The 12,817-nt window shown below is 35.7% G+C and overlaps 1 protein-coding gene across 3 annotated transcripts in view; it reads left to right on the top strand.

Moving 5' to 3' along the window:
* The window catches only part of USP8 (ubiquitin specific peptidase 8), a 98,611-nt gene extending 86,127 nt beyond the window's left edge, over positions 1–12,484 (top strand). For all 3 annotated transcript variants that reach the window (XM_059913313.1, XM_059913311.1, XM_059913312.1), the window contains exons 12-19: positions 2,542–2,619; positions 3,035–3,297; positions 5,298–5,510; positions 6,569–6,779; positions 7,668–7,904; positions 8,638–8,780; positions 11,344–11,476; positions 11,645–12,484. In XM_059913313.1, coding sequence (XP_059769296.1) covers positions 2,542–2,619; positions 3,035–3,297; positions 5,298–5,510; positions 6,569–6,779; positions 7,668–7,904; positions 8,638–8,780; positions 11,344–11,476; positions 11,645–11,830 — 1,464 coding nt within the window. In that variant the 3' untranslated portion in view covers positions 11,831–12,484. The remainder of the gene's footprint in view (positions 1–2,541; positions 2,620–3,034; positions 3,298–5,297; positions 5,511–6,568; positions 6,780–7,667; positions 7,905–8,637; positions 8,781–11,343; positions 11,477–11,644) is intronic.
* The last annotated feature ends 333 nt before the right edge of the window (positions 12,485–12,817 follow it).

Genomic DNA, 12,817 nt, shown 5'->3' with positions numbered 1-12,817 from the left:
AGAAATAAAGTAAGCAACAGTTCATTGGATAGGAAAAAAAACATGGATTATAACCATGTGGTTATCTCTACCATATCATCCTCCTCCATCTTAAGATCTTCTCTCTGAGGGAATCTTTGCTATCTTCGGTAGCATTTTTTTGCTTGTTTTTACATGATGGATCCACTTACATGCTAAAGGGAATAGATCCTTATCTTCCTATTTAAAGTATGATGGTATGTTCTATTCATTTTATGAAATTAAAAGATACTTAGGCCTTACTGTATGATCTAGCAATTCTACTTCTGGATATATACCCAAAAGAATTGAAAGCAGACTCTCAAAGAGATATTTATACACCCATGTTCATAGAGTATTATTCATAATGGCCAAAGGATGGAAGCAACTCAAGTATACACTAACAGATGGATCTATAAAAAATGTGGTATGTACATACAATGGAATATTATTCAGCTATAAAAAAAAGAAATTCTGACATGGATGAACCTTGATGACATTACGCTAAGTGAAATAAACCAGTCACAAGAGGACAAATGTTCTTTGATTCTGTTTATATAGAGTACCTAGAATGGTTAAATTCATAGAGACAGGAAGTAGAGTGGTGGTTGCCAGGGACCTGGGGGTTGGGAGAAGTTGGGAGTTGTTTAAATGGGTACAGAGTTTTAGTTTTGCAAGATGAAGAGAGTTCTGGAGAGTGGTTGCACAACAGTGTGAATATACTTAATGCCACTTACCTATACACTTAAAAATGTTCAAAATGGTAAATTTTACGTTATATTTCATCACAATTTTAAAAATATTTAGGCCTTTTATAAGATGTCTTTGTCTTTGTTTTTATTTAAGAGTTTTCTTGAGGTATAATTTGCATACCATAAAAGTAATCCATTTTTAGTGTACAGTTCAGTGATTTCAGTTCAGAGTTGTGAAACAGTTTTTATTAACACAATCCAATTTTAGGACATTTCCATCACACCAAAAAGATCTCTGTGCCCAGCTATAGTCACTCCCCATTCCAGGCAACCATGAATCTAATCTTTGTCTCCACAGATTTGCCTCTTCTAGGCATTTCATACAAATAATATATATATAGTCTTTTGTATATTTCTTCTTTCACCTACCGTAATTTTTTGACATTCATCTATATTGTACCACGTATCAGTAGTTTATTCCTTTTGTTGCTGAGTAGTATTCCGTTGTGTGGATATACCACATTTGATGGACATTGGATTGCTTCTGCTTTGGGGCTGTTATGAATGATGCTACTATGAACATTTGCATATAAGTGTCTTTGTATGGAAATGTATTTTCATTTCTTTTGGGTTGACACCTAGAAGTGAAATTGTCTTTGTGTTTCTGTTTTTTTGTTTTTTGGGGTTTTTTGATGAAGTCCAATTTATTATTTTTTCTTTTCTTCTTTTATAAATTTATTTTTTTCTTTTTTTCTTTTTGGCTGCATTGGGTCTTTGTTGCTGTGCACAGGCTTTCTCGAGTTGCAGAGAGCAGGGGCTGCTCTTCATTGCAGTGGGCGGGCTTCTCATTGCAGTGGCTTCTCTTGTTGCGGAGCACAGGCTCTGGGGCACACGGGCTTCAGTAGTTGTGGCACGCGGACTCAGTAGTTGTGGCTCACGGGCTCTAGAGCTCAGGCTCAATAGTTGTGGCACACGGGCTTAGTTGCTGTGCGACATGTGGGATCTTCCCGGACCAGGGCCCGAACCTGTGTCCCCTGCATTGGCAGGTGGATTCTTAACCACTGCGCCACCAGGGAAGCCTGTGTTTCTGTTTTTCTAGAGAAACTTTTACAAGTCACTGTTATTATAGGCTTGTGCACACACACTCCTTCCCCTTGCTGGGATAATTTTAGGACTTTAAGAAAACATATAAATGGAATATTACTCAGCCATAAAAAGAAATGAAATCGAGTTATTTGTAGTGAGGTGGATGGACCTAGTGTCTGTCAATACGGAGTGAAGTAAGTCAGAAAGAGAAAAACAAATACTGTATGCTAATGCATATATATGGAATCTAAAAAAAGAAAAAATGGTACTGATGAACCTAGTTGCAGGGCAGGAATAAAGAGGTAGACATAGAGAATGGACTTGAGGACATGGGGTGGGGAGGGGGAAGCTGGGGTGAAGTGAGAGTAGCATCGACATATATACAGTACCAAATGTAAAATAGTTGGCTGGTGGGAAGCAGCAGTATAGCACAGGGAGATTGGCTTGGTGCTTTGCGATGACCTAGAGGGGTGAGATAGGGAGAATGGGAGGGGGATATGGGGACATGTGTATGCACATGGCTGATTCGCTTCGTTGTGCAACAGAAACTAACACAGTATTGTGAACCAATTATACTCCAATGAAGATCTATTTAAAAAAAGAAAAAAAAACATGTATAGTTCTTCATCTTTGAACTTGTTTTAAAAAATACTAAGGGCAGCAACACAAGGCTTTTTGGTTGTTTGGTACAAGTAGCTTAAGTTTGTATGTGGCAAAATGTAATTTAAAAATCTTTTACTTTTTTGTTGTTTTTTTTTTAAACTAGTCTCGAGAGCCTTTGACAAGAGCACGAAGTGAAGAAATGGGGAGGATCGTACCAGGACTGCCTTCAGGCTGGGCCAAGGTAAAATTCAAAATTAGCACAGAAATAAATTACATGGTCACTGTTTTTTTAAAAAACAAAACATGTATTTGTTTATTCTGCATCTTCTCTAATGCAGAGTCGATTCTGTTTCTTCATTATAAAGGACATAGCTCATTTCCCTAATTACAGCAGGGTTAGATTTTTCGATATCCATTCTGGGATGCTGGCTACCGTATATGAACATACTGGCATTTGTCATTGAGAAACAGTGTATCACTTTAAAACCTAAAGTTCTTTGAAAGTTTAATTATAGAAGTGATTATCACCATTTTATTCAAATTATTTTAATTCACAAGTAAATTTAGCAGTGAAATACTTTTGAGTGATTTTTTCGTTGTTGTTCACTCAATGTTCATCATTTTTTGACCTGTCTTTTTTTTTTTCCCCATGTAAGTTTCTTGACCCTATCACTGGAACTTTTCGTTACTATCATTCGCCCACCAACACTGTTCATATGTATCCACCGGAAATGGCTCCTTCATCTGCACCTCCTTCCACCCCTCCAACTCATAAAGCCAAGCCACAGATTCCTGCCGAGCGGGATAGAGAACCATCCAAACTGAAGCGCTCCTACTCCTCCCCAGATATAACCCAGGCCATTCAAGAGGAAGAGAAGAGGAGGCCAGCAATAACTCCAACAGTTAATCGGGAAAACAAGTAAGTTTATCCTAACTCCTAGAAACAGAATCATCTGCTGTATTTGAAAACTTCTACTCTAAACATACCAGTTTATTAATATCACGGCATCAGAAAATTCTGTGGATGGCTATCCCAGCCTTTATTTACTAAAGAGGAAAAAAGAAATAAATGGATTAAATGTCCTTGGTTTTTCTCCCAAGTGCTAACTTAAATACATCACAGAGGATTATCATACGTAATAATGTAGATATAAAAGTATACACCTTGTTAAGTTTTAAGGCAGTGTGCCGTAGACTGCTTAGATGTGTTGTATAAACTTCCTGTGATCCCTGAATCTCCTTTTGAGGACCATAATTTATAGGATTATTGAGTATGTCTTGTTGCAGCTCTTAAATTCCAAACTTTTTTTTTTTTTAACTCAGCCAGTAATGTGGGAGCAAACTTATATAGTATTAAAATAATGAGCATTTTAGTGTGTATCAGCTTCTAATCCGTATTCTGCTTCCTTTTCCTTCATTGCATTTCTGTTACTCTGTTCACAAGTGGTGATCAATAGGTGATTCATTTAGGTTTCCCCAAAACAGTATCTCATTTAGATGTATTCCTGGCTTTATCCCTTATTGAATACTCTAATGCTCCTAGCTTATGATTGATAGGATTATGAGAAGATAGTTTGCTAGTCTATTTACCACTTCTGATCATTAATTTTGGGGGATGTAGGATAGATGGAAGTGAAAATAAATGGATTTTTCTATTTATTAAATACACTCTCTTAATTGCTAAGGAATTCTAACTAGGCTGTCTTTTTGGCCTCTTCAGAATCACCTCTGCAAAAAGTAGTTAATATATCTTCCTCATGAGAACCTTCCCTGCCAGGTAGGACTTACCTGGAGGAGATTTTGTAAAATCGGTAAATCTAGTTATAGATTTTAGGGCTCACTATTAAAGCTGGTGAGGTGTAATTCCTTCTTGAATTATCATTCTTATGAAAGTTTGTTAATTTGACAGTTTTAAAAACTACAGCATATGCAGTTCATGTATTTTTTTATCTGTGTTGCACAGAGAAATAGCACGTGAGTGCATACACCTGAGCCATGTGTAAAGAAAAGGTGGTTGAAATATAATCTGTTCTCAGTATTCCTTTCAGAGGTGGAAATATACTTAGGATCAATAATAAAAGAAAGACTTATCAATTAGGAGTTTTCTTAATGCTGTAGCTGTTTTAGAAGTTCCAGATATAAATCAAATACACTAAGTAACAAAAGTCTTGGAGGCATTCTCTAGTCTAGTGCTGTCCAGTAGACATGTTGATAGAAACATTCTGTATCTGTGAAGATAGAAATGTTCTGTATCTGTGCTGTCCAGTATGGTAGTGGCTATTTTGAATTGTGGCTAGTGTAACTAAAAAGCTAAATTTTAAATTTTATCTTAAATTTATATAGCCACCTGTGGCTAGTGGCTACTACCATATTTGTCAGCACAGCTCTAGACTTTAGGTTATATAGTACCCAAATAACCTCTGCCTGCTTGATAATACACTCCACAGTACCATATATATATACACACACACACACACAAACACACACACATACATATACACATACACTTTTTTTTTTTTTTTTAATTCCTTATTTGGCATTCTGGTTGAATACAACATTTGGTAATGCTAAACTTCCTGGGATCATTTAAAGAAGTTTGAAAGAGCCTTCTCTACTAGAAGACTCTACCTGTTCATGAGAAGCCAGAGAAGCTATCTCGGGGTACCTGTAAAAAACCATGGACTCACATAAGAGGTTAAAGGTGTTTGTTTCATGGGAGGGTCACAGAGTATAACCAGTGTTAACCTAGATACTAAATGTCCTGTAAGACCCATTACATTATGAGCTAACTTAGTAACTATTTGCAAGATTACTGTATACTCTGGTACAGATGCTGGAGTTTACTGCCCTTTGTAGTGTGAACCTTCATTTCAGGTGCTGTGCATTTTAAGGTATCTTGTACACTTTTTTCTTCCTTAGGCCAACAAGCTACCCTAAAACTGAGATCACAAGGCTTTCTGCTTCTCAGATTCGGAACCTCAATCCTGTTTTTGGAGGATCTGGACCTGCTCTCACCGGACTACGTAATTTAGGAAATACTTGTTACATGAACTCGATACTGCAGTGCCTATGTAATACTCCACATCTGGCTGATTATTTCAACCGCAACTGTTATCAGGATGATATTAATAGGTAAAGAAATATCATACTTTTTGCAGTACAGTATTAAAAGGGTGATCTAACCACACTTCCTTACCAGCCAGTTGCAGAGATGTCAAATTAGGAAAGAGGAAAATATTCTTAAGGACAGTGTAGAAATTGCCAGGACATGGAAGCAACCTAAGTGTCCATCGACAGATGAATGGATAAACAAGATGTGGCACATATATACAATGGAATATTACTCAGCCATAAAAAGAAATGAAATTGAGTTATTTGTAGTGAGGTAGATGGACCTAGAGACTGTCATACAGAGTGAAGTAAGTCAGAAAGAGAAAAACAAATACTGTATGCTAACACATATATATGGAATCTAAAAAAAAAAAAAAATGGTTCTGAAGAACCTAGGGGCAGGACAGGAATAAAGACACAGACGCAGAGAATGGACTTGAGGACATGGGGACAGGGAAGGGTAAGCTGGGACGAAGTGAGGGAGTGGCATGGAGTTATATATACTACCAACTGTAAAATAGCTAGCTAGTGGAAAGCAGCTGCATAGCACAAGGAGATCAGCTCAGTGCTTTGTGACCACCTAGAGGAGTGGGATAGGGAGGGGTGGGCGGGAGGGAGACACAAGAGGGAGGAGATATGGGGATATATGTATATGTATAGCTGATTCACTTTGTTATAAAGCAGAAACTGACACACCATTGTAAAGCAATTATACTCCAATAAAGATGTTTAAAAAAAAAAAAAAGAACAGTGTAGAGAAAAGCCTCCTCTAATTGGTAAAGAACAGACAGGAAAGGAACAGTACAAGAAGGTGGAACCTCACTGTCATAAACTGGAGCCTGTTGATAAGGAATAGGAGACCGTGCAGGGCTGGCAGCCAAAAGGAAGCAAGTTGGAGGGGTGTAATCAAAGTAAGATTCAGATAGGTATTTGGTAATAAACCTGTGAATAAGTATTTTAGTGTAGGGTCACATATTACAGTATGTGAATAGTTTAATGTAGATGTCAAGAACCCACTGTACCTTGGCTCTTTATAATTCCTGTATTGCTTTTTTGTAACTTTAATTTTATTTGCAAAGGTCAAATTTGTTGGGGCATAAAGGTGAAGTGGCGGAAGAATTTGGCATAATCATGAAAGCCCTGTGGACAGGACAGTACAGGTATATCAGTCCGAAAGACTTTAAAATCACTATTGGGAAGATCAATGACCAGTTTGCAGGATACAGCCAGCAAGATTCACAAGAACTGCTTCTGTTCCTAATGGATGGTCTCCATGAAGATCTTAATAAAGTAAGAAATTTTTCTAAGTTGCAAAGGCCCCTTAGGGTTGCTTAACATTGTACTCATTTTTATAGCAATTTAAAATTATAGTTGGTGATTGTTCGCTGCTAATTTATTGAAACCTAGTGACTGTACTATGGCATGGAACTTTAAAACAAATATATCTGATAGGTCTAATATTTGAAAGGAAGTATATGCAATTTGTATTTACTTATGAAAATGTTAACAGGTTGTATTACTGCAAGAAGTTTGTAAATGTTGTAAATTTGTAAAAATAGTTGTCAGAGATGCTGTGTTTGTGACCCACATGACCAAATGATTGATGTGAAAAGTTATTACTGAGGCATCTTTGTCTGTGTACTGTGGCTTCTTTTTAGCACCAAGCTGTCCTCTTTCAGATACCTTTGGGGTCACCTTTCTTACCAGCGACCATATACATACACAAATAGACACACACACTGATCTATATATATGTATGTGTGTGAATATATGTATGTTGTGTGTGTCTATATGTGTGTGAAGGTAGAAAGATAGATAGATAGATAGAATGTATCCATCCATGAGACTAGGACAGCAAAATAACATCTGTCTAGTTGTAGCCCTAACTCCCAGCTATATGTGGAATGTCTTTTCAAAACCAGACTTTTCAGCTCTTTAAATAAAAATTTGTTAAGAAATTCCAACAAGTTACATCCTTTTGATAAAGTGAGTTTTGGTATTTTAGGAGGTTTTTTTGGCTAGAATTTTTTTGTAGCACTTGATGAGATTAGAATTCCTTTCTGAAAAGAACAAGAAGTGTTTCTAAATCTGCAGTGTTTGTATTTAATATACTCTTTCAATTTTATATTTAAATGTTGACTTTGAGATATTAATATAGAGTCTAAATCTTGTTTCCAGGCTGATAATCGGAAGAGACATAAAGAAGAGAATAATGATCATCTCGATGACTTTAAAGCTGCAGAACATGCTTGGCAGAAGCACAAGCAGCTCAATGAATCTATCATTGTTGCCCTTTTTCAGGGTCAATTCAAATCCACAGTACAGTGCCTCACCTGCCACAAAAAATCTAGGACATTTGAGGCTTTCATGTATCTGTCTCTACCACTAGCATCTACAAGTAAATGTACATTACAGGTAAGTTTAGGATTGAGAGAAAATGATTTGTTGAAGAAAAATTCTGTTCATATGCACATAGAGGTGTACTTTATTCAGTAATTTATTTCTCTTGTTTGCCCCATAAACATTTTATAGGTTAAAACTAAAACAAAAATTTTGTTTTAATTAGGTCTCTGTAGATTAGCAAAAAAAACAGCATTTTTTAAAAGAAATTTTCCTTTTTAAAAGATATTTTCCTATAAAATATTCTTTTAGAGTTAATACTTTTTTTTAAGTTTGTATTTATTGAAGAAGTTTTAAAAGTTAATTTGGAAAATTGTATGTTGACTTTAACTTAGGTACAGTTTTTGTAGGAATTTGCTCTACATGGGTATATCAAATAAATATGTTTTGCAGGCAACAGCGGTGTGATTTAGAGAGCTTGTTGACACCCTTTAGTGTTGGCTTCCTGTTAGTCAGAACTTCCTGAGCCACCAGGTAGAAGTTGTTCCTCAGTGCTCTCAGGGCATGCAGGACTTCTTCCCTCCACCATAGGCAGCACCACCGCTCGCCACACTCTCTGTCACTGTCAGCTCCCATCTGGGTCTGCATTCCTCACGAGATCATAAACTTTGTGGGGGCAGGAACTGTTTTGTAATAGTTTACTGTTGTATTCCTCATGCCTGGCAGAGTAACTTATTGAATAGATGCTCAGGGATACTGTGTTGAAAATATTAACAAGTATCCATCTACTACTTGTTTTTGCCTCCAGGATTGCCTTAGATTGTTTTCCAAAGAAGAAAAACTCACAGATAACAACAGGTTTTACTGCAGTCATTGCAGAGCTCGACGGGATTCGCTAAAAAAGATAGAAATCTGGAAGTTGCCACCTGTACTTTTAGTGCATCTGAAACGGTAAAAGGGACACATTTTTCTAAGTGTTTAGTACTTTTTAGATGAAGGACTTCTAAGTCTTTTATTCTAAACACTTTGTTGTACTACCTGCTTAGGATGTATAACAAAGGAAGATTATCTGGTTAGGGTATCTCTAGGGAAACTAGGCAGAAATAATGAGATTCTAGTTCACCTTAGTGTTTGTAATAACAGGGCAAAGTGACAGCATCACTCTTTCATATAATTCTGTCTTTAAAAATCTGTGAAACTAGCGGGGAGGGATAGATTGGGAGTTTGAAATTGACACGTACACACTGCTATATTTAAAATGGATAACCAAGAGAATTCCTTGGTTGCCCAGTGGTTAGGACTCTGCACTTTCACTGCCAAGGGTGTGGGTTCAGTCCCTGGTTGGGGAATTAAGATCCTACAAGCCATGCAGCACAGCCAAAAAAATTAAAAATAAAAAATAAATAAAATAGATAACCACAGGGAGCTCTGCTCAATATTCCATAATAACCTAAATGGGAAAAGAATTTGAAAAAGGATAGATACATGTATATGTATAACTGAATCACTTTGCTGTACACCCAAAGCTAACACACATTGTTAATCAATGATACTCCAATATAAAAAAAAAAAAAAAAAAAATCAGTGAAACTAAATTATTACATTTCAAATATGAAAATTTTAAATCATTACAAAGCATTCAGTGAAACTGTATAAAAATAATGTTATACAATATAACTCTAACACACTATTAGATAAAATTTGTCATACAAACAATAAAGTAAACATAACAAAAAAGAATACTGTGCTGAAAATGAAATATATGAGTTTTTTAAAAGTGTAATTTTTAAAGATAAAACATTAAGGATGCCATTGTAGAGTGCAGACATATTTTTGCCCAGATTTTTCCAGCCAATGAAAAAGATCTGGACCTATAGCAGTAGAAGAATAATGGCGAGAGAGTTGTAAAACATGTGCCAGGTCTTTTGCTCTGATTCTTTGTCTTTATGGTATCCATCTGTGGAGTGATAACTTCAAGTCATTTTTTGGAAAAACTTTAAAAGGAAGTTTCATCTGTTTATTGAGAGCTCTAATTTTTGTTTCAAAGAAAGCATTTCTTTTTAATTTTTTGTTTCATCTTATATTATTGGAGATTCTTAGGCAGTTATTTATGTTAATTTCCACATTGATATGTTCAAATTCCTCTTGTGTAAATTTTCTAACAAAAGCTTATTATATCAGTTGTCCTTTTCTGCTTCTTGCAGATTGTGGAGGTATAAACATTCTATAAATGATTACACATTTGTTCTGTTAAAATTTTTAATGCTGTGTATTACTCTTGGAGAATATCTAAAAGTATAAATGGTTCAGAGTTCATTTTTTTAAAAATAATTCTGAAATAACCATATTACACTAACCAGAATACCAGTATTTTGGTGTTTAAAGAAGCAGAATATGTCAGGATAATGGAATGCCATTATTTCAGTCACTAGTTTATGTGCTTGCAATTACCAGCTCTAGTGTCCCCAAAAGTACAAGCTTAAATCTAGAGCAGCTCTCCTCTGTCATTCCTCTGTTCTTTTGTGGTGATTAGCATTATAAATGGGGGTTTTCATAACTTTTTACCTTTGTAGAAGACTAATCTAACAGCTTTAGCTGGTCTAGGGATTAAGGGACCAAGGTATGGCCCTACCTCTACCACTCTAGCTGTTTGACCTGGGGTTAGACATTTAACTCATTATTGATGGGGGATTTTTGCAGAAACTAACGCCTGCAGCTGGTGATTTGTTATGTAAATGAATATTGAAATGCCTATGGTCAATAACGTTCAGGTAACAAAAGACGTATTAATACGTCTCTGGTCAATAATGTGTTAATATCTGTGTACGTCAGTTTCTTCATTTGTAAAACAAATGACACCAAGTACAGCAAGTCCCCTACATAGGAAGGAGTTCTGTTCTGAGAGTGCGTTTGTAAGTCCAATTCATTCGTTAAGTCCAACAAAGTTAGCCTAGGTACCCAACTAACTCCGCTATATAGTACTGTACTGTAATAGGTGTATAATACTTTTCACACAAATAATACATAAAAAACAAACAAACACAAAAAATAAAACATTTTTAATCTTACAGTGTAGTACCTTGAAAAGTATAGTAAGTACAGTACAACAGCTGGCATACAGGGGCACATTTACATCTTTGAAAGTTCACAACTTGAAGATTCGTATGTAGGGGACTTAATGTTATCTTTTTCTTCTTCTTTTTTTCTCTTCTTTCTTTTTTTTTCTTTTTTGGCCGTGCCACGCGGCATGTGGGATCTTAGTTCCCTGACCAGGGATCGAACCCATGCCCCCTACATTGGAAGCACCGAGTCTTAACCTCTGGACCACCAGGGAAGTTGGAAACCAGGTGTCTTTAACAGGTCCCTCCACTATTAAAATTCTGATTGTGTGTTTGAAATGGATTTTATGGTCCTGTCTAAAAATCTGGATTGTTTGTTAATGAATGAATTAGGGTTCATTCTGATGTCTTTCTTTGGTCTGTCAGTGTAATTGCTGTAATGTTATGCTCTACAGTTTTTCCTACGATGGCAGATGGAAGCAAAAATTACAGACATCTGTGGATTTCCCATTAGAAAATCTTGACTTGTCACAGTATGTTATTGGTCCAAAGAACAATTTGAGGAAATATAACTTGTTTTCTGTTTCGGTAAGTATCTCATTAAACTAAATACATTTTCTTTCGAAGCAAACTAAAAAACCAAGTTTCAAGTGGTTCCTTACCTCATAGGAAAGTAAGAACAACATAAGTCTTTGAAATTATTGACATATTTTAAATAATTCAATTTGATTTGATTTTCTGTCTTGTTTGGCACAGAATCACTATGGTGGGCTGGATGGAGGCCACTACACTGCCTATTGTAAAAATGCAGCAAGACAGCGGTGGTTTAAATTTGATGATCATGAAGTTTCTGATATTTCCGTTTCTTCTGTGAAATCTTCAGCAGCTTATATCCTCTTTTATACGTCATTGGGACCACGAGTAACTGATGTAGCCACATAAGGAGAAGTAGGTTATAAGCTAGTTATCTTTTAACAGGCTGAGCAACACAACTCTTGAAATGCTTAAAGATTCTGGATAGCTATAGCTGGCCATTTAAAGGAATTCTAGGACAGTGAGAGTTGTGTTACTATACCATATACTTCAGGTCAGTGCTATTATCAGAAAACTGACCAAGAACATTTAACAAGTATTGCAGTAAGCAAGCATTCCTTACAGGTACCATTTATTTCAAAACAACTTTTTTAGTTTACTCCAAAGTTAAAATAATTAGCTAAGCATAATTATTCTACTGGTCTAAAAACCATTGTATCCTTTATTTTCCTTTTTACTGTTATGGCCTTTTCACATTTCTAAATCCCAGCTTGATCTATGAATACTCTAGAATGATGTAAAACAGATAGGAATGTATGTGTATATATTTATTGCACACTTGCACATCAAATCAATGTACATAGTATAATATGTGGTCCTTTTGTGAAGCCTAGAACTCAGAGGATTGCTTTTTTTTTTTTTTCCTTTCCTTTTGGCCTATTCTGAGTAATTGCAGTGCTTTCTTAGGGAAATGACAGGGCAAAGCTATTTTTCTGTTGGCTTTGGGCTGTATTTGTGCACTAAATCTTTATTCTAAAAAAATAAATGGAAACTTTTCTTTAATTTTTTACATGAGAATTTTCATTTACACCTACATTAAAATCTTAATGAGAAAAATAATTTAAAACCCTGTAAGTGTTCTGTCTTTAATTTTATATTATTAAACATAGAACAGTAGAATTATAGATTTTATACATACACTCTTTATACCACTACAATGACTTAAAATTTAATACACTTATTCCTTTGCATCACTTGATTCCACTCGTCCTTCACCTTGACCCTGAACTGCATATAGCACTTATGATTCTCTCAGAGTTGGGAGTCAGAGTAAGATATAAATAACTTAATGCCCAGACTCATTCTATCAAGAGTAGTAGAATTCTTAGGATTAAG

This window comes from Balaenoptera ricei, chromosome 2, assembly GCF_028023285.1.
Source record: "Balaenoptera ricei isolate mBalRic1 chromosome 2, mBalRic1.hap2, whole genome shotgun sequence".
Taxonomy (NCBI): domain Eukaryota; kingdom Metazoa; phylum Chordata; class Mammalia; order Artiodactyla; family Balaenopteridae; genus Balaenoptera; species Balaenoptera ricei.
This window is presented reverse-complemented; position numbering and strand designations above follow the sequence as displayed.